This window comes from Cetorhinus maximus, chromosome 25 (genome assembly GCF_964194155.1).
Source record: "Cetorhinus maximus chromosome 25, sCetMax3.hap1.1, whole genome shotgun sequence".
Lineage (NCBI taxonomy): Eukaryota > Metazoa > Chordata > Chondrichthyes > Lamniformes > Cetorhinidae > Cetorhinus > Cetorhinus maximus.
In genome coordinates, this window is record NC_135903.1 from 9,969,801 (window position 1) to 9,990,810 (window position 21,010).

The 21,010-nt window shown below is 43.3% G+C and overlaps 1 protein-coding gene across 1 annotated transcript; it reads right to left on the minus strand.

Annotated features, from left to right (window-relative positions):
- Positions 1–1,140: 1,140 nt before the first annotated feature.
- Positions 1,141–20,801, minus strand: mrpl45 (mitochondrial ribosomal protein L45). The gene is made up of 8 exons (XM_078529382.1): positions 20,694–20,801; positions 17,781–17,982; positions 15,863–15,980; positions 13,096–13,194; positions 10,614–10,662; positions 8,314–8,463; positions 2,981–3,154; positions 1,141–2,073 (listed from the first exon to the last, which is right to left on the minus strand). The coding sequence occupies exons 1-8, from the start codon at positions 20,757–20,759 to the stop codon at positions 1,975–1,977; spliced, it is 957 nt and encodes a 318-aa protein (XP_078385508.1). The 5' UTR covers positions 20,760–20,801; the 3' UTR covers positions 1,141–1,974.
- Between the last annotated feature and the right edge of the window lie 209 nt (positions 20,802–21,010).

Below are 21,010 nucleotides of genomic sequence, written 5' to 3' on the forward strand. Positions count from 1 at the left end.
GTATCTGGCTTGTGTGATAAGACCTGAGAATGCTTCATGCTAGCGTGTTGGAAAAGGAAACACTTCCATTTTATACACTAGCATCCTACATCTTCATGAGTATTAAGCTTCACCTAAAAGTATAAATTTAGAAAAACACTAGCTGCCTAACACAGAGTTTCCAATATCAAACTCCATCAGAAGGATGATTCTAACATCACTCAGCACGCACATTAAGGACTAATTAAGGGTGGGTTAATACTTGTCACTTCCCAGCCAATGGTTCAAGAGCAGAAATAGCGGCAGCTTAGGACTGGGTTACTCGTCTACTGACCATCTCAGCCAGTGAATGGCAAATGGCACCTACAAAGAAAGAGTGCAAAATTGGCCAGAACACACAAGTATGACACCAATTTGGAAATATCCCAAGGCAAATAATGATGCAGCAGTTTGTACATTGGTGTGCATGACACATCTATCCCACATTTTACAGTCATCAATATGACCTTAACATTGAAAATGGTTCAAATTTTGTCACAATGGAATTTCACACTTTCTCCCTGCCTCCAAACAGATCATTCCAGTGCAGTACTGAGGGAGTGCTTGCACTGTTGGAGGTGCCGCCTTTCGGAAGAGGTGTTAAACAGAGGTTGCGCCTGTACTCTCAAGTGCATGTAAAAATATGCCATGGCATTATTGTCTAAGAGCAGGGGAGTTTTTCCCCAGTTACCTTGCCAATATTCATCCTTAACCACATCAGCAAAACAGATTGTCTGGTCATTATAACATTGCTGTTTGTGGGAGTTTGCTGAGTGCAAAATTGGCTGCAGCATTTCCTACATTACATCAGCCAATACACAAAGAGCACTTCATGGGCTGAGAGGTGCTTTGAGCCAAGGTGTTTTGTAGGTGCAAATTCTTTCAGTTCAGTGCCCCCTAACAATGAGTAAGAAAGTTCTCCCAGGCATCTATTGATGCTGATTCTAACCGCCTACTGGCTCACCCGCCCTCCTCCTCCATGGGGAAGCACAAGGTCTCTGGCTGATAAGTTGGAAATTCACTACATAGGAACTCAAATCCCAGTCCCATCGCTCCACGTCACAGCTAATATTGATACTCAAATGCATTAAATCTTGCTCTCTCACATACACAGACAACACGTAGATTTTGATTTTATTAACAAATGGAAACAGCAAACCTTGAACTCTGAACCAGAGTTCTACAAACCAAAGGAATTTAAGTACCAGCACATTCACAAATTAGATCCCTTCTTTCTACCTGGAACTCATTCCTAGGAAGTAAGTTGCAAGGCTGACATCTGAACTCAAGGTTCAATTAAATTTCCTGTAAACCACTCAAGACACCTCCGAGAGATATGACCCCTTCAAACTTGGTCCATTAAGCTACAACTTTGCCACTCATTCCTGGGTCTTGATTTATCTGTATGGGATGCAGTGAAAAACAGTCTAGAATCACTAACATGGGATGAATTCCATGTTCTTTGAAGATACTAGAGCTATTCCCCTTATATGTGTTTAATGCAACATTGATGAATGGGCATAAGATTTCTGCTCTTGGTATAACAACAGGCTAAGACAGTGCTCACTGCAGTTTTAAAATGAAGCCTCTGTGTGCATCTCAAATTAAACCGGGCTTTCAGTAGTTGTAACATACGGGGTTGGGGGAACTGATCAAAAATAAACATTCAGGATAATAAAAAACGAAAGAAGTCTGCTCTAAGATTAGAATGAGTAAGAGCATTCAGCTGTTGATTCCGGGTTTAAGTGGTTCTGGGTTTGAAGGAAAACTGATGTGTTCCAACATGTTAACTCTTATTGGAGGGAGATTGGCATTGTCCAGTTTATAGACAGACTAAGCTGGTAATCAAAGGATGGTGAGGTGTGTAGAAATTCGTGCCCACTGTACTGAATGAATCATGACGTCCCAGTGCAAACATCAAAGCTCGAACACAATTTTCACTTTCTGCACAGTTCCTCACTTGTTCCATTGTACGGATTCAGGTTTGGGAATCTCAGTATTTTTCACCTCGATCTCTTCCCACGGCTCAAGTTTGGGTCCAGGGATCATAATGGTCTGGAGTTTAAAAACAAACCAAAATTAGCATTTCTATTTGCAATTTTTCCTACAATACAATCGCAACTCAAGTCATATCTAAATGGGGCAGCGCAACTAAAGTGCAGGATTCATCAGTGGCGTCATCATCAACGGCCACACAGACTGACACTCAGTGGCATGTTTTAAGTGAACATGAACACATGTTGAAAAGAAGTTTCTCTTTGGGGTGTTTCCAGACGTTGCGCTCCAAGAATTTTGACAAAACTTCCTCCTGGTTTAAGAGAGAGGAACTCTTTTTGCTTTCTAATTGCAACGGAATCTTTGCTGGTTTTGGAATGATTTTGTGCCCCTTTTAAATCAGATTCCATTATCTCCTGCTGTCAATGCCTGCTTTCTAATCACAGCTGTTGTCACTATGAGGAATTACTGATTATGCTTCATGATTGTTCATTATTATTTTGATTAGGATTAAACTTCATTCTGACTGTTATGGAACTCAATAAATTAAAAGCTTTTTTAAAAAAAAATTTTAAAAACTCAGTAATCTCCTCCCTCCAAAAAAACAGAAGCAAATGGGACAGATGCAACAAAAATTAGGTTATTCAGAGCTCAACATAACACAAGTAGGTTTTATGGAGGCTATGCATGACATAGAAATTAAACATTGTAGCCACCAATTCTCTACAGCCTTATAAACTAGATGATTTACTGGGACATAGCACATGAAGGAGTCAAGTGCGAATATAGCTTTTGGATGAAGTGGGGCTAGTGAGTGATGAAGAGTTAGTCGAAGCTGTACTGATGGAATTCAGTCTCTGTTTTATGATTATATATTCAATCCTTACTTTATGTGAGGGAATAGAGAGGGGCCAGGCCACAGGGATTTGAAAACATACAAACACAAGGTGCAACTCACACAAATTACCTTAATGATAGGATCTTTGGGAGGAGCCCAAGCAGGTACTATCTTTCCATGCATTCTCCATAAACCATAGGGATTAATTAAATGTCTTTCAAACACCACATACTCAAGGACATCTTTTGGTAGATCTTCATTGCCATACATCAGCCGACCAAATCGGTCATAGATTGCCAAAGTCTGAGGGCAGAGAAAACAGGTTATGGCTTATGTGCCGCTACAATTAACATTCTATCAATGTCAAAGCTTTCGAGCACTGTTAATAATGGGCATGTGAAGGCAGTATTATGGCAAAACAGGGACAACTCAGCAAGGAAGTATTAAGGAAAAACTCTAAAATAAAACCTGAAATCTATTATGGCCATCATAACTCCCTTCCTTTAAAAGGATATGCCCCCTTTCAAAACTTATATGTAATAAAAACAGGAAATGCTGGAACAACACAGCAGGTCAGGCAGCATCTGTGGAGAGAGAAACAGAGTTAATGCTTTGAGTACGTATGACTCTTCTTCAGAGCCCGAGTCATACAGACTCGAAACGCTAACTGTTTCTCTCTCCACAGATGCTGTCAGACCTGCTGAGTATTTCCATCATTTTCTGTTTTTATTTCAGATTTCCATTTTTATTTCAGATTTCCAGCATCTGTAGTATTTTGCTTTTAAATAAGTAAAACGTGTAGATGGTTACAACAACAACTACTTGTATTTACAAAGCACCTTTAATGTCATCAGGTGCTTCACAGGAGCGTTATAAAGCAAAATTTGACACCGAGCTACAAAAGGTGATTTTAGAGCAGATGGTCAAAAACTTGGTAGGTTTTAAGGGTCAGCTTTAAGGAGGAAAGTGCAATGTGGAGGCAGAGAGGTTTAGGGAGGGAACTTCAGGGTTTAGGCAGCAGAAGGCACAGCCACCAATGGTGGAGCGATTGAAATCACGATGCTGAAGAGGTCAGAATTATATAATTGCAGATAATTTGTAGGTGTGTGGAAATGAGGGAGATTATAGAAAGAGGGATGGTGGGGCTATGGAGGGATTGAAAACAAGGGTTGGGAAGTTAGGGAAGAAACTGTATTTAAAATTCAGCTGTGACCATCACCCAAAGGATTTATCATACACACAAAGGAATGGACACCCATGTAACAAATAGTTAATTGACAAGTAGCACTTACAAACACTGCCAGCAGTATAGCAAACAGTGTAGTATTATAACTTTGGAGCTGGTTGATGAGAAGTTACTGAAACAAGTAACAGGCTCAAGCCAATTTATTCTCCTTGGGGAACTTGAGATGAAGCAGCTCTCAAAAGGAAAAAAAAAGCAATCTTATTCCACAGCAAGAACTAATATTACCTTCTACCTCCTACCCAAAATCCACAAACAGGACTGTCCCAGCAGACCGATCGTGTCAGCCTGTTCCTGCCCCACAGAACTCATTTCTCGCTATCTTGACTCTCTTCTCTCTCCCCTTGTCCAGTCCCTTCCCACCTACATCCGTGATTCCTCTGACACTTTACGTCACATCAACAATTTCCAGTTCCCTGGCCCCAACCGCCTCCTCTTCACCATGGACGTCCAATCCCTCTACACCTCCATCCCCCACCGGGATGGTCTGAGGGCTCTCAGCTTCTTCCTCGAATAGAGGCCCGAACAATCCCCATCCACCACTACTCTCCTCCGTCTGGCTGAACTTGTTCTCACACTGAACAATTTCTCTTTTAACTCCTCTTACTTCCTCCAAATAAAAGGTGTGGCTATGGGTACCCGCATGGGCCCCAGCTATGCCTGTCTCTTTATGGGGTATGTGGAACATTCCTTGTTCCAGTCCTACTCCGGCCCCCTCCCACAACTCTTTCTCCAGTACATCGATGATTACTTCGGTGCTGCTTCATGCTCTCGTCGGGACCTGGAAAAATTTATTAATTTTGCTTCCAATCTCCACCCCTCCATCATTTTCACATGGTCCATCTCTGACACTTCCCTTCCCTTCGTTGACCACTCTGTCTCAATTTCTGGTGATAGACTGTCCACCAACATCCATTACAAGCCTACCGACTCCCACAGCTACCTCGACTACAGCTCCTCACACCCCGCTTCCTGTAAGGACTTCATCCCATTCTCTCAGTTCCTTCGCCTCCGTCGCATCTGTTCTGATCATGCTACCTTCAAAAACAGTTCCTCTGACATGTCCGCCTTCTTCCACCTGCTATTCCTTAACCGAGGTTTTCCACCCACGGTCGTTGACAGGGCCCTCAACCGTGTCCGGCCCATCTCCCACGCATCCGCCCTCACACCTTCCTCTCCCTCCCAGAAACATGATAGGGTCCCCCTTGTCCTCACTTATCACCCCACTAGCCTCCACATTCAAAGGATCATCCTCTGCCATTTCCGCCAACTCCAGCATGATGCCACCACCAAACACATCTTCCCTTCACCCTCCCGGCGGCATTCCGTAGGGATCGTTCCCTCCGGGACACCCTGGTCCACTCCTCCATCACCCCCTACTCCTCAACCCCCTCCCACGGCACTTCCCCATGCAAACGCAGAAGATGCAACACCTGCCCCTTCACTTCCTCTCTCTTCACCGTCCAAGGGCCCAAACACTCCTTTCAAGTGAAGCAGCATTTCACTTGCACTTCCCTCAACTTAGTCTACTGCATTCGTTGCTCCCAATGCGGTTTCCTCTACATTGGAGAGACCAAACGCAGACTGGGTGACTGCTTTGCAGAACACCTTCGGTCTGTCCGCAAGCATTACCCAGACCTCCCTGTCGCTTGCCATTTCAACACTCCACCCTGCTCTCATGCCCACATGTCTGTCCTTGGCTTGCTGCATTGTTCCAGTGAAGCTCAACGCAAACTGGAGGAACAGCACCTCATCTTCCGACTAGGCACTTTACAGCCTTCTGGATTGAATATTGAGTTCAACAATTTTAGATCTTGAACTCTCTCCTCCATCCCCGCCCCCTTTCTGATTTTCCCCGTCCTTTTTGTTTTTTCCAGTAATTTATATAGATTTTTCTTTTCCCACCTATTTCCATTATTTCTAAATGTATTTCCACCCATTGTTTATCTATACCTTTTATGCCCTTTTAGTATTATTTCACCCCACCCCCACTAGAGCTATCTGTACCTTGCTTGTCCTGCTCTCTACTCTTAATTAGCACATTCCTTTAGATAATATCACCACCTTCAACACCTCTTTGTTCTTTTGTCTGTGACATCTTTTGGTTATCTCCTCCTATCGCTGGCTGCTTGTCCCAACAACCCACCCCTTAAACCAGCTTATATTTCACCCCTTTCCTATTTTTACTTAGTTCTGTTGAAGGGTCATGAGGACTCGAAACGTCAACTGTGCTCTTCTCCGCCGATGGTGCCAGACCTGCTGAGTTTTTCCAGGTATTTCTGTTTCTGTTTTGGATTTCCAGCATCCGCAGTTTTTTGCTTTTAACTAATATTACCTTATGGTTTAGTCCCTTCCTAGTTATGTTCCTCTATAAAAAAGAGGCACTTTGGTTTTTATTTGATGTGCGTTTGATCTGAAAATGCATAAAATGGCAGGAGGGTCAGTAACCAGAGGACACAGAGTTAAGGTAACTGGTAAAAGAACCAGAAGGAGATGAGACCTTTTCCACACAGCAACTTGTTATGATCTGGAATGGACTGCCTGAAAGGATGGTCAAAATGGATTCAATAACTGACTAAGTTCTAGAAGGGGAAAATTTGTAAAGCTGTGGGGAAATGGACTAACCTTCAAAGAGCTTGCACGGGCACAGTGGGCTTAACTCCCTCATTCTGTGCTGTAACATGGATTCCTACAGAATCCGTTTTATAGCTCTGGCCTGTGAAGTGCCGCAAGATGAGCAAATAGTAAGACATCAAATGTATTATATTTAATTTTTAAGAACCCTTATGTTGAGCAAGCATTAGTTCTGAAAGTCAACAATAATAACATTTAACCATCTGGAAATATCTGTTTGATGTGGAAGGTGGTCATATCATTTCTAGGTGTGACAATTTTAAACCACAAAAGGCATCTGACACCTTCCCTTCACATGTTGCTTCAAAGCATCTTTAGCTTGATGGATTTATTGCTGATTGAAAGCAGGAGCCCTTTTCTCTTACAGTATGTCAACATACTACGGCTCCTTCAAAGGGAGTCTGAGCCAATGACCCAGACATTTCGTCTACATGCTGATCTCCATTTAAGTTGGTGTCTTCAAACTATTCGGAAACTGAGTGAAAAGAGGAGAAGCTAGGTGGAAAATTCCACTTGTCACAGCAAAAATTCTGTCTCTGAGCACCAACAAATAATCTAACGCGCTGATGGTGCCACTGGGGAGCTGCGGTGGAGGTAGGGGGGCAGAATCTTGACCAAAGGTCAGTCTGTGATCTTAACAAGAAGTACATGCCATACACAGAACTTTTAAACAAAGTCCTAGTCAATCTCGACACTGAGAATAGACACCAACGTGTAATTTTTGCGTGAAGTTGTGTCTGAGAAACAGGGATTATAGATTCATGAATCCAAAACCGGGTGTCATAAATATAAGATAGTCACCAATAACTTGATTAAGAAATTCAAGAGTAACCTCTTTACCCAAAGAGTGAGTAAAGTGGCTGCTACCACATGGAGTGTTTGAGGGGAATAGCATAAACACATTTAAGGGAAGCTAAATAAACACGAGGAAGAAGGAATAGGGGATATGTTGTTCGGGTGAGATGAAGTAGGATGGGTGGAGTCTCTTGCGGAGACACCAGTTGGGCTGAATGGCTTGTTCTGTGCTCTAAATTCAATCAACATTGATAAGCAAGCCTGAATAACTTGCTGAGCTTTCTTCTATACTGTAACAGACATCCAGGTGCTGATCCTATAGAATTACAGAACAATACAGCACAGAAGCAGACCACCAATTCTGCTCTGGCTCTTTTGAAGCACATCCAGCTCTTTCCCCAGGTCCCTGCAATGCTTTTCTCTTTCAAGTAATTATCTCATTCCTTTTTGAAGGCTACTATTGAATCTGCATCCACCACTGTATCAAGCAGTGCATTCCAAATCTTAACCACTCGATACATAAAAAAGTCTTTCTTATGGAGTCTCTGGCTCTTTTACTAATTATCTTAAATGCTGTGCCCTCTATTGATACTTCAGCCATTAAAAGCAACTTCTCTTTATTTACTCTATATAAACCCTTCATGATTTTAAATACCTCTATCAAATCACCTCTTAAAATTCTCTGCTCTAAGGGGAACAATCCCAGCTTCTCCTTCCCCAAGTTTTAAGATTCTCACATTCATTTGGGCTCCCCCATAATCAATGATAAACAGGGCTGGCTGACCAATACCTGTTGGGTGTGGAATCGGATGGTAACCTGACCGTACAGGTTCCCTTTGCTGACCATATCAGGGCATCGGACGTGCACAAGCCTCGGTGCTTCTAGCGACTGCAGAAACTTCCAGCGAATAGTCTTGTACCTGTTTCCACGCACCATATCCTAAAGGGAAGACCAGTGACACGGATTAGTCTACTTTCTTCAACGGGAAGAAAAGGTTCCACAGGCTTCTCTGTGACCCGCTTTCATCAACTTGGATGAATCCTCCCTCCCTGTGAAGGTGCGGCAAAGCAAAATTGTCATGCTGAGGACATTACAAATTTTTAAGAACCTGTATGTGCCCCCTTTAAAAAGGACACCGTCGATCTTTAAGGTGGCTGCCACTGGGCACCGAATGTTTGGAACTGCAAGCTGGCCAAGCTTCTGGAAGCTTCTAAAAGTGGATTATAATGGTCATGCCTAGACAACATTCTTGTGGAACGTCACACCTGCTATTTTCAGGACTTCTCAAAACAAGGACAACAAGCCCTCAGACCTTCTGACTCAAGGTTTGCCACATAACAAGGAAAACTAATGAAACTGATTATGCACAAGGGAAATGCCTATATGCCTCTATTGTATGTCGATGGTTTTTGACCATCAGAGGTGGAAACTCCTTTGTTAACTTGAATAGACTATTGATTGTTTTCCATTGGTGTAACATTATCCAGTGTAACAGTGTAACATGACCAATACTCTGACTTTTGGAAGTCTTTTATGATAAACCCTGCTTGATTTTTGCAGCAGACTGCAGGAGTAACATCAGAAGGAAGATCTCTGCTAAAATCAGGCTACATCATCTAACCTTTAACCAAGCCACAAGGTTTAAAGTTTTTAAAGCCTTTTTGAAAGTCTGCTTCCAAAAGATCCAAGTGTGCCCGGAAAAGAGAAACTGGTCCTCTGGCTAAAAGTATTATTAAGGCTGTCTATTCTACTTGCTGTGCAAATCTTATGCTGAAAAAACTCTATGAAATCTTGTTTTTGGCTATCTGGACTTGTCCGAACTTCAGCTCCCAAGTGAAGAAGTCCCTCTCACTGGACTCTTACAAACACGTGAACTGTTAACTATTCTATTTGATTTTAATAATTGTTGAAGTGAAACTCTTTTCTTTTATTGTATCTTTCTTGTGTATGTTATGATCCTAAGCCAGACCCCAAAGTTTATTGGTATAATACAATCAGGGACCAGTAACTTACACATTAACATTCAGGGTTAATGAGGTACGTGTGAATTAACAGGTTAATTGTGGTGAAACACAACACATTGCACAATAAATGGCAGATGTGACAAAAACAGATTCCATGGATTTCTTAACAACCCACACAGATGTCAGTAAACAATGTGAATGCGGAATCTTGTTGAAACTCTGACTCTCTCATAAGGGTTCCAGGCTTCACCTTCAAAGATCATGTCTTGGAATTCTCTCCAAAAGCCACTCCAACCCGGGTGGGCTCAATGGCGGCCCACCTTGCAGGATTTCAATCTCGTCTCCAGAGACTCCATTCCACTGGATTCCTGAGTTTGCACTCCAGCACTAACTCAGAAGCACAGCTTCAGCTCTTTGGCTGCGCTGAGCAGAACACTACTGCTCCAAAGGGTTACCTTCACCACAACAGCCTGCAGCATAGAGTCACCAACCTTCTGTTGTCTTCTTAAATCTTCAGAGCTTCTCCCGAGCTCCCATTACTTAAAGTCTGCCAACTGCAGCCCTTTTTCTGTTTGAAGCCTATTTTTCTGCTCCTCTCTCTTTCTTCTTAGCTGAGACTCCTCCCTGTGCCTTGTCCGGGACTCTTCCCCAATTGCGGTGCCCCACTTCTGGGTCACATGATGGAGGCTTTTGCACCATTTTCTTTGGCCCGAAGAACTTCAAAATGCCGCATTGCGCACGTGTTGCCCGTTCCCAGTCCCAGTCCGTGCATGTGCAGAACCTCGAGGCCTGCCAGAACTTGGAGTTCCTGGCCCCCGCTCACAATAAGGTAAGATTGGACCTCATAACATGTGTATGTGGTGTGCTTGAAGTAGTGATAAAACTTTTCCAGGAAAAGTGAGAGAGGATAAATAATGTTCCTGGCTTAAAAATCCATGCAAGCCTGTTACTAGTGACTTTATAAAAACTGACCACACACAAAAGGGGGTTTACGAACACATCTCAGCCTTAGCTAAATTAACCCACGCTAATTACAGAGAGAAGGGTAGGAGAATTCATTCTGTTTCTCTCCCCTCCCTTCCCCTGCCCGCAAAGATAAAATCACAGGATGAGAAATGTACTTACTGGGTAACAGCGCTCTGTTACCAGCTTGTGGAGTGTTACTTTGTCGAAACTGTAAACAAAAATTGAGAAAAAAAAAGTCACATTGTGCTCATGGTCTCCTCAGGGGAACAAATCCCTGAATTCTCTTCACTTACAGTTCAATATGGCAGGGAATGGAATCATGAATCTCACAGCATAGAAAGCAGCCATTCCGCCCATTGTTGTCTGTGCTGGCTTTCTGAGTACCTTATCCAATTAGTCCCACTCACGTGCTCTTTCTCTATTTCTTCTTCAAGTATTTATCCAATTCCCTTTTGAAAGTTACTTTTAAATCTGTTTCATCCAACCTTGCCGGCAGTGCTTTCAAGATCACATGTCTCGATTTAAAAATAATTCTCCTCGTCTCCTGGTTCTTTTGTCAATGATCTTAAATCTGGCCCCTCTGATTTCTGACCTGTCTGCCAGAAGAAAGTTTCTTCTTAATTACTTTGTTGGAAACTCTTCATCATTTTGAACACCTCTATTAAATCTTCCCTTAATCTTCTCTGCCCTAAGGAAAACAATCTCAGCTTCTCTTATGTCTGCACGTAGCTGAAATCCTTAATCCCTGGTAGCATTCCAGTAAATCTCCCCTGTGCAGGAGTTAACAAGCAGTAGATGAGAGCCCGGTCTTCAGCAAAACTATAACAATCATAGTTTAGGAAAGCAGCTCCGGAAAACCTCCCCACACCAACACACAGGAAGCCAAAGTTACCAGTCCGCTAAAATAAACTCACTGGTTACTCCAATGGTTTCTTGGATAAATGCACCATTTACAGCCAGGGTTCCTACCCCTGATCTCTATGCAGCAACTCCCTCCTACAACAGTACATGTGTACAAACATCAGTGGACAAGATCGAACTGACTCATGCAGTCGAATAGGCAATACTCATCGTCAACACTCACACCAGTATGGTCGCTGGTGTCAGTGGACCTGTACCGCAGTTTGAGATAAAACTGGGAATAATACTTTTGAAATGTTCAAAGTAATAACATTGGGGATCATAAAATACATCAACAACAGGAGATCCAGTTGGACAAATTCCACAAACCAGAACTCAAATAAAACTACAAAAGTCCTTTGATTCTGGGGAGAGGGCAGGCCAAAACAAATCGATGGGAAGAGAACTTTGGAAACATCTGCTAATTGAATTATTGCCAATTAGTAAGTGTAAGAGCAGGAGAAGTAATATTCAATAAAAGCAATCACATTTGTTTTCATGCAGTTAACTGCATAATTTATAATCTAAAAAAAAACTTTCATTTATATAGCACCTTTCGCAACTTCAGAATTTCCAAAGGTGCGTTAGACCTAATGAAGCACCCTTGAAGTGCAACCACTGTCATAATGTTACAAATGCAGACAATTTGTGTACAGCCAGCTCCCACGGGCAGCAATGAGATAATAACCAAATAATGTGTTGGCTGAAGGATAAATATTTGCCAGGACAATGAGGAGAACTCCCCTGCTCATGGCCATGAAATCCTTATGTCCATCTGAAAGGGCAGATGGGACCTCAATTTAATGTTGCATCCAAAAGACAGTACATCTGACAGTTCAGCACTCCCTCAGTACTGCAATGGGAGCCTAAATTTTGTTCTCAAGTCTCATGACCTTCCGACATAAGGCTAGTGTGCTCCCAAGTGTGCCATGGTTGGCACAGAGATTTGCATGGCTTGGAATCAGAATAGTGATATTGGGAATCAGTGAACAAGGCGCATTCTGACCCAATAACTGAGAACACAAGAGCATCGAGATATCTACCACAGCCCAGAAAACCTGCTTTTCAGACTTGGGAGAAAGTCATCAAAATTGTAACACAGGTTATAGTCTCCTGACACTGTTGGGCACTCCTTCCCCTTGCTCAAGGCACCACATCTCAATACCTGGTTGCAAAGCTGCTCAGGTGGCGCAGTATTCTATCTAGCATGACACCACGCAGTTGGCCCATAGGAGATTCACAGCAATGGTCTTAAATTTCCCCTGCCTCTCTTCTACTCTAGTTTCCCTGCCCAGTCGCACAGTCGAGACTAGGACATCAACAACAATGTTTACTTATGTAGCCCCTTTAACAAGGCTTTGCATGGGAGCATAATTTAGGCAAAATGTGACACTGAACCACACACCGAGTTATTTGTACAGATGATCAAAAACTGGTCAAAGTCTTAAGGAGCGACTTAAAGGAGAAAAGAGAGATAGAGAGGTTGAGGGAGGAAATCCCTTACATTAGGGTCCAGGCATCTGAAGGCACAGCTGACAATGGTGCAGTAATGACAATCAGGAAATGCTCAAGAGGCCGGATTTGGAGCAGTAAAGATCCCAGACTGCTTTAGGTGGTTACGGTGTTGGTCACTCGTAAAGTGTTTTGGTGAAACCCTTTGTCCTCCTGTAGCAAGGGTGGCTAGGGCAATGCTTTTATATTTTCATTTACTTGTGCAAATGTGCTTAGAAATGTTACTCACTTCACAAGGCAGTTGTGTGCTTCTATGTACATATCTTGGGCCTTCGAGGCAAAGCCCTTTGTGTTGAATTCTTCATCGTATTCTTTCACCTTTCGGACACTGTTAAAAGAAAGACTGTTAGTAGCCAGTATTAAAGAGGGACTTCCCTGTCTACCAAGAGCAGAGATATTAAATAAATAAAATGGTAAATTCCAATAATTTCACCATCCAGAGCTCAATCTATTTGCTTTTACCCATGATGCTTTAATTTCATGAATTGCACAGGCACCAATAGCACCTCTTCCAAGTTCGCACTTTTCACATACAAACACAAGCAATGAGTGCCAGCAAGGCTATTTGACTATGGGCAACATCACAGCCAAGTCCACTCCTGGATTCACCCAATTTGCAACTTCCAACAGGGGCAGCACACAGCCAACAGGAACCTTGGCCAAGGTCACACCTCCCTGGCCTGAGGACATTGAGGAAAACTGCAGCATCCTCATCCAACCACCATGGCTGAGATCAGTTCCCTCAGCAGAAACCTGAGGGGGAGTTCATCTGGTTCAATAAGACACCACAAAGTGCACTGATGCCAAACCTTCAGTGAAGACTGTGGACCATTCCATCTTTGCATGTTTGTAGACAGACATTCAAGCAGATAAATGTCTCGGAGGGTGCAATTTGCTTTTATTTTGCATTCAATGAAAACCAGGTACATGATTGCTCAATTGGACCGCAGGCCTCCTCTCACCATATATAGCTCTACACCAGCCTCACTGATCCACCAGTGCAACATCTTTACTCACTACACATTTTCACCTTCAGGTACCTCTGATTGAGTTTCTGAAATTAACAATTGATTAATTTTGATACTGGGGCTGGTCCCTGTGGATTCGTCTTGCTGAACTTATTTCTGGTGAACATTAATAGCCAAGAAAGGAGATTTCATCTCGGTCTACCTGGCCCATTTTCATGTCCCAATTCCAGCGATAAAAGCCACACTGTGTAATCCAACTGCTTTACTTCTTCCCTGGTCAGATAGAAAAACCTACACTAATATTCTGTCGTTCACACCCTCAGAACACTTCAAAGGGCATTACAGCTAACTTCACATAGCGAGGTCTCACAAAAAGCAATAAGATGAATGGTCAGTGATACAGGTTGAGGGATAAATATTAACCAGGACACCAAGGAGAACTCCACTTCTCCTGTTTGAAATAGTGCCATGGGATCTCTTCTGTCTATCTGAGAGAATTGATGGGGTTTTCTTTATCCTCTCGTCCAAAAGATGGCACTTCCAATAGTGCAACATTCCCTTTTTGTTTTGTATTCGTTCATGGGATGTGAACATCACCGGCTAGACCAGCATTTATTGCCCATCCCTAATTGCCCTTGAAAGGTGGTGGTGAGCTGTCTTCTTGAATCGCTGCAGTCTTTCTGGTGTAGGAAAACCCATGGTGCTGCTAGGGAGGGAGTTCCCTCAGCGCTGCCCCTCCGACAGTGCAGCACTCCCTCACTACTAGATTTCGTGCTCAAGTCTCCGGAGTGGGACTTCTTCCATGGCCTTCTGACTCAGAGGCAAGAGTGCTATTGAATGAGCTATGTTCAGTTCTCACGCTGTGATCCAAGACATTGAGTGTTTGTACATTTCCTTTCATTAGGGAATTTTAGAAGACATGTTAACTTACATTTCCCAACAATTACCTCACTATCCAGTATGTATAACCAACACAGTCATTAAAGATGGTAAAGAATTAAACAAGGATCACAAACCCAAGTCAGCTTCTCCCCTCCCTTCCAATCTTTCTTCAGATTCGGTATCCTGACTGGCTCAATAGGGTCAACATTGCATACGAATGGGACTCTAACCCAAGTTTTTTTATCTCATCTTTCATGGGATGTGGGCATCACTGGCAAGGCCAGCATTTGTTGCCCAACCTTAATTGCCCTTGAACTAAATGGCTCGCTGGGCCATTTCAGAGGGCAGTTAAGAGTCAACCACATTGCTGAGGGTTTGGAGTCACATGTAGGCCAGACCAGGTAAGGATGGCAGATTTCCTTCCCTAAAGGGACATGAGTGAACCAGATGGGTTTTTACGACAATCGACAATGGTTTCATTGTCAACAATACTGAGACGAGCCTTTCATTTCAGCTTTTTATTAATTGAATTTAAATTCCACCAGCTACCATGTTGGGATTTGAACCAGTGTTCCCAGAGCATTAGCTTGGGCTTCTGGATTACTAGTCCCGTGACATTACCACTACATCACTATCTCAAGCACATTAATAACTAGAGAGACACAGTGTACAATACTTTATTACAGTGGTTCTCAAATTGAACTCCATTGAACCCCAGGGACCTTAGAGACTTTGCAGGGGATCCGCAAAATGGCGTGAAATGTTTACTGAACATGGCCGGACCTACAGGTGGGGGACTGCCAAAGCTGCTGTGGTTGAGAGGACACCACAGTCAAAAGTAAGCAGTAGCCAGAAGCAAGTTCGGGTGTGAGCAGAGTGCAGGAAACATCACACTAAGGATACACAGACTCTACAGTGAGAAGCAGGCACACCTATTTCATTGAAATCAATCAGCAAATATCTTTTTTCTTAAAAGCATCATTAAAACACTCTATAATGCTGCACTTTTGTATTGTGAGTTTTATATATTATAATTTAAATGATGGGCCAGTGATTGCTCACCTATTTATGAAGTGGTCCTGCAACCAAAGAAGGTTGGGGAACCAGTGCTTTATTACACAATGAGAATGCACAAAGACAACTCACGCAAGCTGCGATGTCGCACTTTGCTTGATCTGTTCTGCACGTTGTTTAAATCCTGCCTTTGTTAGGGAGGACATGCGAGCATCACCTTCGGGAGGAATGTACGGATCAAATATTCCCGCTGCAGTAAAGACATAACAGCAGAGTTAACAGACAAGCTCATTAACAGGATAAGACCAGTTAGCCCAGCAAGCCTGCCCACACCCATGATGGCTGGAACATCACTTCCCTCTACCCTCAACCCCCACACCCAGTTATGTAATCTCCTGGGAGAGGCAAAAAAAGAGTAAGTCCAAAAAGGGGGAAAAAATACTCTGCAAATTCCTCTCCAACCCCTCAGGCAATGGAAACCAGTCCACACTGATCATGTTTTGTCTGTAAAGAACGCTGTATGATGTGATCTCAGCCCCAGTCAAGAACCATCCTCTCTTGAAGGCAATGCAGAGAGTCAGCACCCACCACACTACGTGTGTTAAAATGATTTACGACGTCATCCTCTTAAAATAAATCTCAGGATAATAAAATGCTTTCACACCAAAAAATGTATTTTGCCAACTGTAGATTAAGAACAGAAAACAAATCAATTTTCTCCCCTCCTTGCCTGCAAGCATTGAACCGTGCCCTGGCCACCCTACAGTACTCCCTGTCTGAGTGGTCATCCTCCCTGTATGAGCCAGGATATTGAGTGTCATTTGATCATGGAGATTGGCTTGATCTTATCTGTACACATGCATTTCTAGCACAGGCCACTAGATGGAGAAAGGGTGTCAAAACCCTGGCTGATTATTTCTCCTCCCTAACCCAGTAGCTGTGACCTACTGTAGGCCCTGTATTGCCACACTACCTAAGATCAAGGTCTTAGGGTAGGGTACCAAAAGTGTCTCCTCTAAATTTGTTCATTGTGCACAGCCTGTTCATTGGAATGTGTAGTACCTTTAAATTGCTTTGTGCCAAATATCTTAACTGGGACAACTTGTGAGCATGCTGCACAGTACCTCCTGGGCCGCTGCATGGCAACACATACAGCTTGCAGAAAACAATGGTTAGCAACCATCCAGAATTGTTCTGGGGTCTTCCGAAATGTAACCTGAATCTCAAGGGCGCAGGTGCAAGCAAATCCAGGAGAAAAATCAAAGGGACATAAAAATAAAATTGTGCATTTTCTTTGAACTTCCATTGTTTAGTTCTAGAGATATTGGTGATGTTGGAAAAACAACTTTCTGTAAAAGTCAAGGTTAATCCAATTGTATAACAAAGAGTCTGTTTCCAATTATATAATAGAGTCTGTCCCCTTTCCAATTTGTCTTGAGGGAGGAGTTTTTTAAAGCATAGAAAGTTATGATGATCTGAAATGCAACAGCAGCTGTTAAACGAGAATTAGACATGTATTTGAAGGAAAAAATTGTAGCTTTTTGGGGAAAGAGCAGGGACGTCGGACTAATTGGGTAGCTCTTTCAAAGAGCCAGCAGAGACATGATGGGCCAAATGGTCTCCTTCTGTGTTGTAAAGTTCTATGAATCTGAAGATCCTAGACCAATGAATTTACCCATTTGGCCACTGAGACCTCAGAATCAAATCATTTATCAACAATCAATGTTCAAGATCACATAGGAAGAATGGTCACTTGACTGAGAGGCCATGGAAGGTATTCAGTACAAGTGGGATTGTGCCACAGTATGGGCCAATGTCTGCTGGAAGGGAGTGGAACAGCAGGAGGGAGGGGTAGGAGAGAAGCAGGGAGAAAGTTACATCACTTCCTCCAATTAAAAATGTACAGACCCAAGATACAAAAAAGCCATTGTGACATCATCTCAACCTTCCTGGGATACTGAAGGTGAATCATTCACAAAACTCTTCCTACACAATTTGGTTTCCTTCTAAAAGCTCATACTCTGTACTGCTAGTGATGGATCTCCCGTACCTGTACATGATATGTTAATGGCCCGCTCCATGTACTGCTGCCGAATCACCAGTCCTGCAGCTCGAGCTGCTTTCTCCTGATCAACAGAGCTGTCCTGTTTACGTGGAGGAATATAATGCCTCTTCTTGGTTCTGACGGTAATGATGGTAGCAGAGGCGCACAGCTTTACAGGGCTAAGCAGTGTTTCCAGGCCCTGGCAAACCTGTCAGGCAGACAAATATTCCTTCACATTACCATTAAACTTGCAATTAATTTACTTTCAGACAAGGCAGATGAAATGATGGTTGTTTACAAATCCTTCTACATTCTCCCTTTGCAACCTCCGCCAGCCCTGTGCTGTACTTTGCATTTTCATTCTGCTCTACTGTGTATCCCATTTTTCTCTACTCCAATGCTGGTGGTGGAGGCTTCAACCATCATATCCCTACACTACAGAATTCTCTTCCCAATCCCGTCCACCTTCAAAGCTCTCCTCAAAATCGACATCTTTGCTGACACCTTCAGTCCCTTCCACCAACTGTTCCAAATATTAAAGGAAAGCTAATAGAAATTTATCATTTGTTGCAAGGGGAATTAAATACAAAAGTAGGGAGGTTATGCTTCAGTTGTAAAGAGCACTAGTGAGACCACATCTGGAGTACTGTGTACAGTATTGGTCACCTTATTTAAGGAAGGATGTAAGCGCATTGGAAGTAGTTCAGAGAAGGTTCACCAGACTAATACCTAGAATGGGCAGATTGTCTTATGAGGAAAGGTTGGACAGGCCAGGCTTCTAAACTCCAGTAGATAGAAGAGTAAGAGGTAATTTAGTTGAAACATAAAAGATCCTGAGGGGTCTTGACAGGATGGACGTGGAGAGGAGGCTTCCTCTTGTGGAAGAATCTAGAACTAGGGATCACTGTTTAAAAATAAGGAGTCGCCCATTTAAAATGGAGATGAGGAGAAATTCTCTCTCAAAGGGCTGAATGTCTTTGGAGTTCTCTTCCTGACAAGGTGGTGGAAGCAGAGTCTTTAAATATTTTTAAGACATAAAAATGGACAGATTCTTGGTAAGCAAGGGGGTGATAGGTTATTGAGGGTAGGTAGGATGCAGATTTGAGGTTTTTATCAAATCAGTCATGATCTTATTAATTAGCGGAGCAGGCTCAAGAGGCCAAATGGCCTACTCCTGCTCCTTGTTCATATGTTCGTAAATCTTGTTCAGGGTCTGAGCTTCCTTTGAAACTAAATGAGCAGCATATTCGAAAGCAAGCTGTTGGTCTTAGTGATGGAAACAATTTGATGTGATGAGTCAAAAGGAGTACAGAACTATGATTCCTTATGGTGCATTGCAGCTAACATTCTTATTCAGCTTAATCACATGGTAACCAACTCCCTCATTGGCATTCCGGCTCTTGCTGACAGCATCCACAGGCATAAAATTGGCTTTCAAATGTGCACAGACGTTACCCAGTTCGACTCCCTCCTGCACTTATTACTTATTTGGACTTATCGAGTCACAGTTTGCTCCAGCTTAACATTCAGAACACAAAAGCCAACACTTTTGATCCCAGCTAGAATCGCTGCTTCCCAGCCAGTGACTCCATTTCCCTCCTTCATCACTTTCTGACTGTTTGCAATCTTGCTGTCTGTTTGAATCGGAGCTTTAAAGCTCCTATTTATTCCATTGATAAGACCACTTACTTCCCCCTTCCCAACACTGCCCAAGCCTCCCATAGAGAAATGTATGAGGGCTTGCACTATCATCTTCATTCAAGAATGCATGAAAATTCACTTCCATCGTCTACCCACTACAACTTCAAACTTAACCAATACTTTGCCACATATGGTTCAACACTAAATCTTGCTCTCCCATCACTCCCACTCTTACTAACCTACATTAACTACTCATCTGCAATGTACTGGATGCAAAATCCTTTTCATCTTTAAATGCCTCCATGATCTTGACTCTCTTTTTGAAACCTGATTCAGTCCAATGTTCCCTCTAAAAAGCTCCCTTGCCCTGTCTTCCTTTCTGTGCATGGCCTCATCTCACCCATCCCCAATGGCAAGGTTCTCAACCACTAAGATTCTGACCTCAAACTCCTTACCTAAAACTCTGCATCACGTTCTCCCGCATCCTTCTCTCCCACCCACCTCTATTAAAGACCTCAAAATCCATCTCTGATCTCAGCTGTAATCTCTTACTTGCAGTCTTGACTTCTATGTTTCCCACACCTATTTGTAAACCATTCTGAACATTTTTTTTAACGTTCAGAATCTATGCTAATTGACGTTCTTATTGCCTCCCTGAGACACAAAATGTGGGGTGGAGGGATCTAAAAAGCAGAATCCTTCACATCTCTGGTCAAGGGAGGAGAAAGTGCACAAGGATTGGGTTCATCTGTGATTTCCCATGCACTCAGGGAGGTATGAATATTTGGAATTATCTACCCCAGAGGTCTGTGGAAGCTCCATCGTTGCGTATGTTTAAAACAGAGATTGACAAGATTTCTATATACTAATGATATAAAGGGATGTGGGAATATTGCGGGGGAAAGGCATTGAAGTGGATGATCAGCCATGATCGTATTGAATGGCGGAGCAGGTTTAACGGGATGAGTGACCTACTCCTGCTCCTATGTTCCTGTGCAGTTGAGTAACGCGTTAAGACTCATTAACTGCCATTTGGTTGAGAGACCATTGTAAACTCCTGGAACCTTCCCCAGCCAGGAGGAGAATTAGGTGAAGGGAGAGTTTGTTCCTTGACAACGGCCGCTCCAGCTGATCGGCTCTAAGAAACCTCGGGGTCGGCTGCTCTTCACCGGGCACCATGGTGACGGACTTCGCTTTATCTTTAACCGCCGTTTCCCGACTCCAGGCCCGGCTTGGTCTAGCAGCCCCGACCCCCGGGTGTTTGTGAGGCCGCCCTACCTGCCGGTTGGCGCTCCACCGGGGTTTATCCACTGCCCACAGGAGCCTGCCTATGGACGCCGCCATTTTCCCACCCCGCAGCCTGACGGGATACTGGAGGACCAGGGCCGGCACCCCCCCCCCCCCCCCCCCCGCCCCCGCCGGGCCCGCCACGAGCGCCCTCTGTGGTGGGAGTGCAGCATCTCCATTCAATCCAAACGGGATTGAAGCAGAAAGTGGGGAGAGGCTTTAGTATAAACAAAAGCGGTTTATTAACATTTTTGCTGGAACCTGTTGATGAAATGACGCATCTATAATGTTATCCTATCTTTCTCTTT

What these genes read in the sequence shown, in the direction of transcription:
- mrpl45 (XM_078529382.1), bottom strand. Translation starts at nt 20,759, where the DNA reads ATGGCGGCGTCCATAGGCAGGCTCCTGTGGGCAGTGGATAAACCCCGG. An exon ending in GGTGGAGCGCCAACCGGCAG is followed by an intron (nt 17,983 to 20,693) that starts GTAGGGCGGCCT and finishes TCTGCCTGACAG; the next exon opens with GTTTGCCAGGGCCTGGAAAC. An exon ending in GCACACAACTGCCTTGTGAA is followed by an intron (nt 10,663 to 13,095) that starts GTGAGTAACATT and finishes TTTTGTTTACAG; the next exon opens with TTTCGACAAAGTAACACTCC.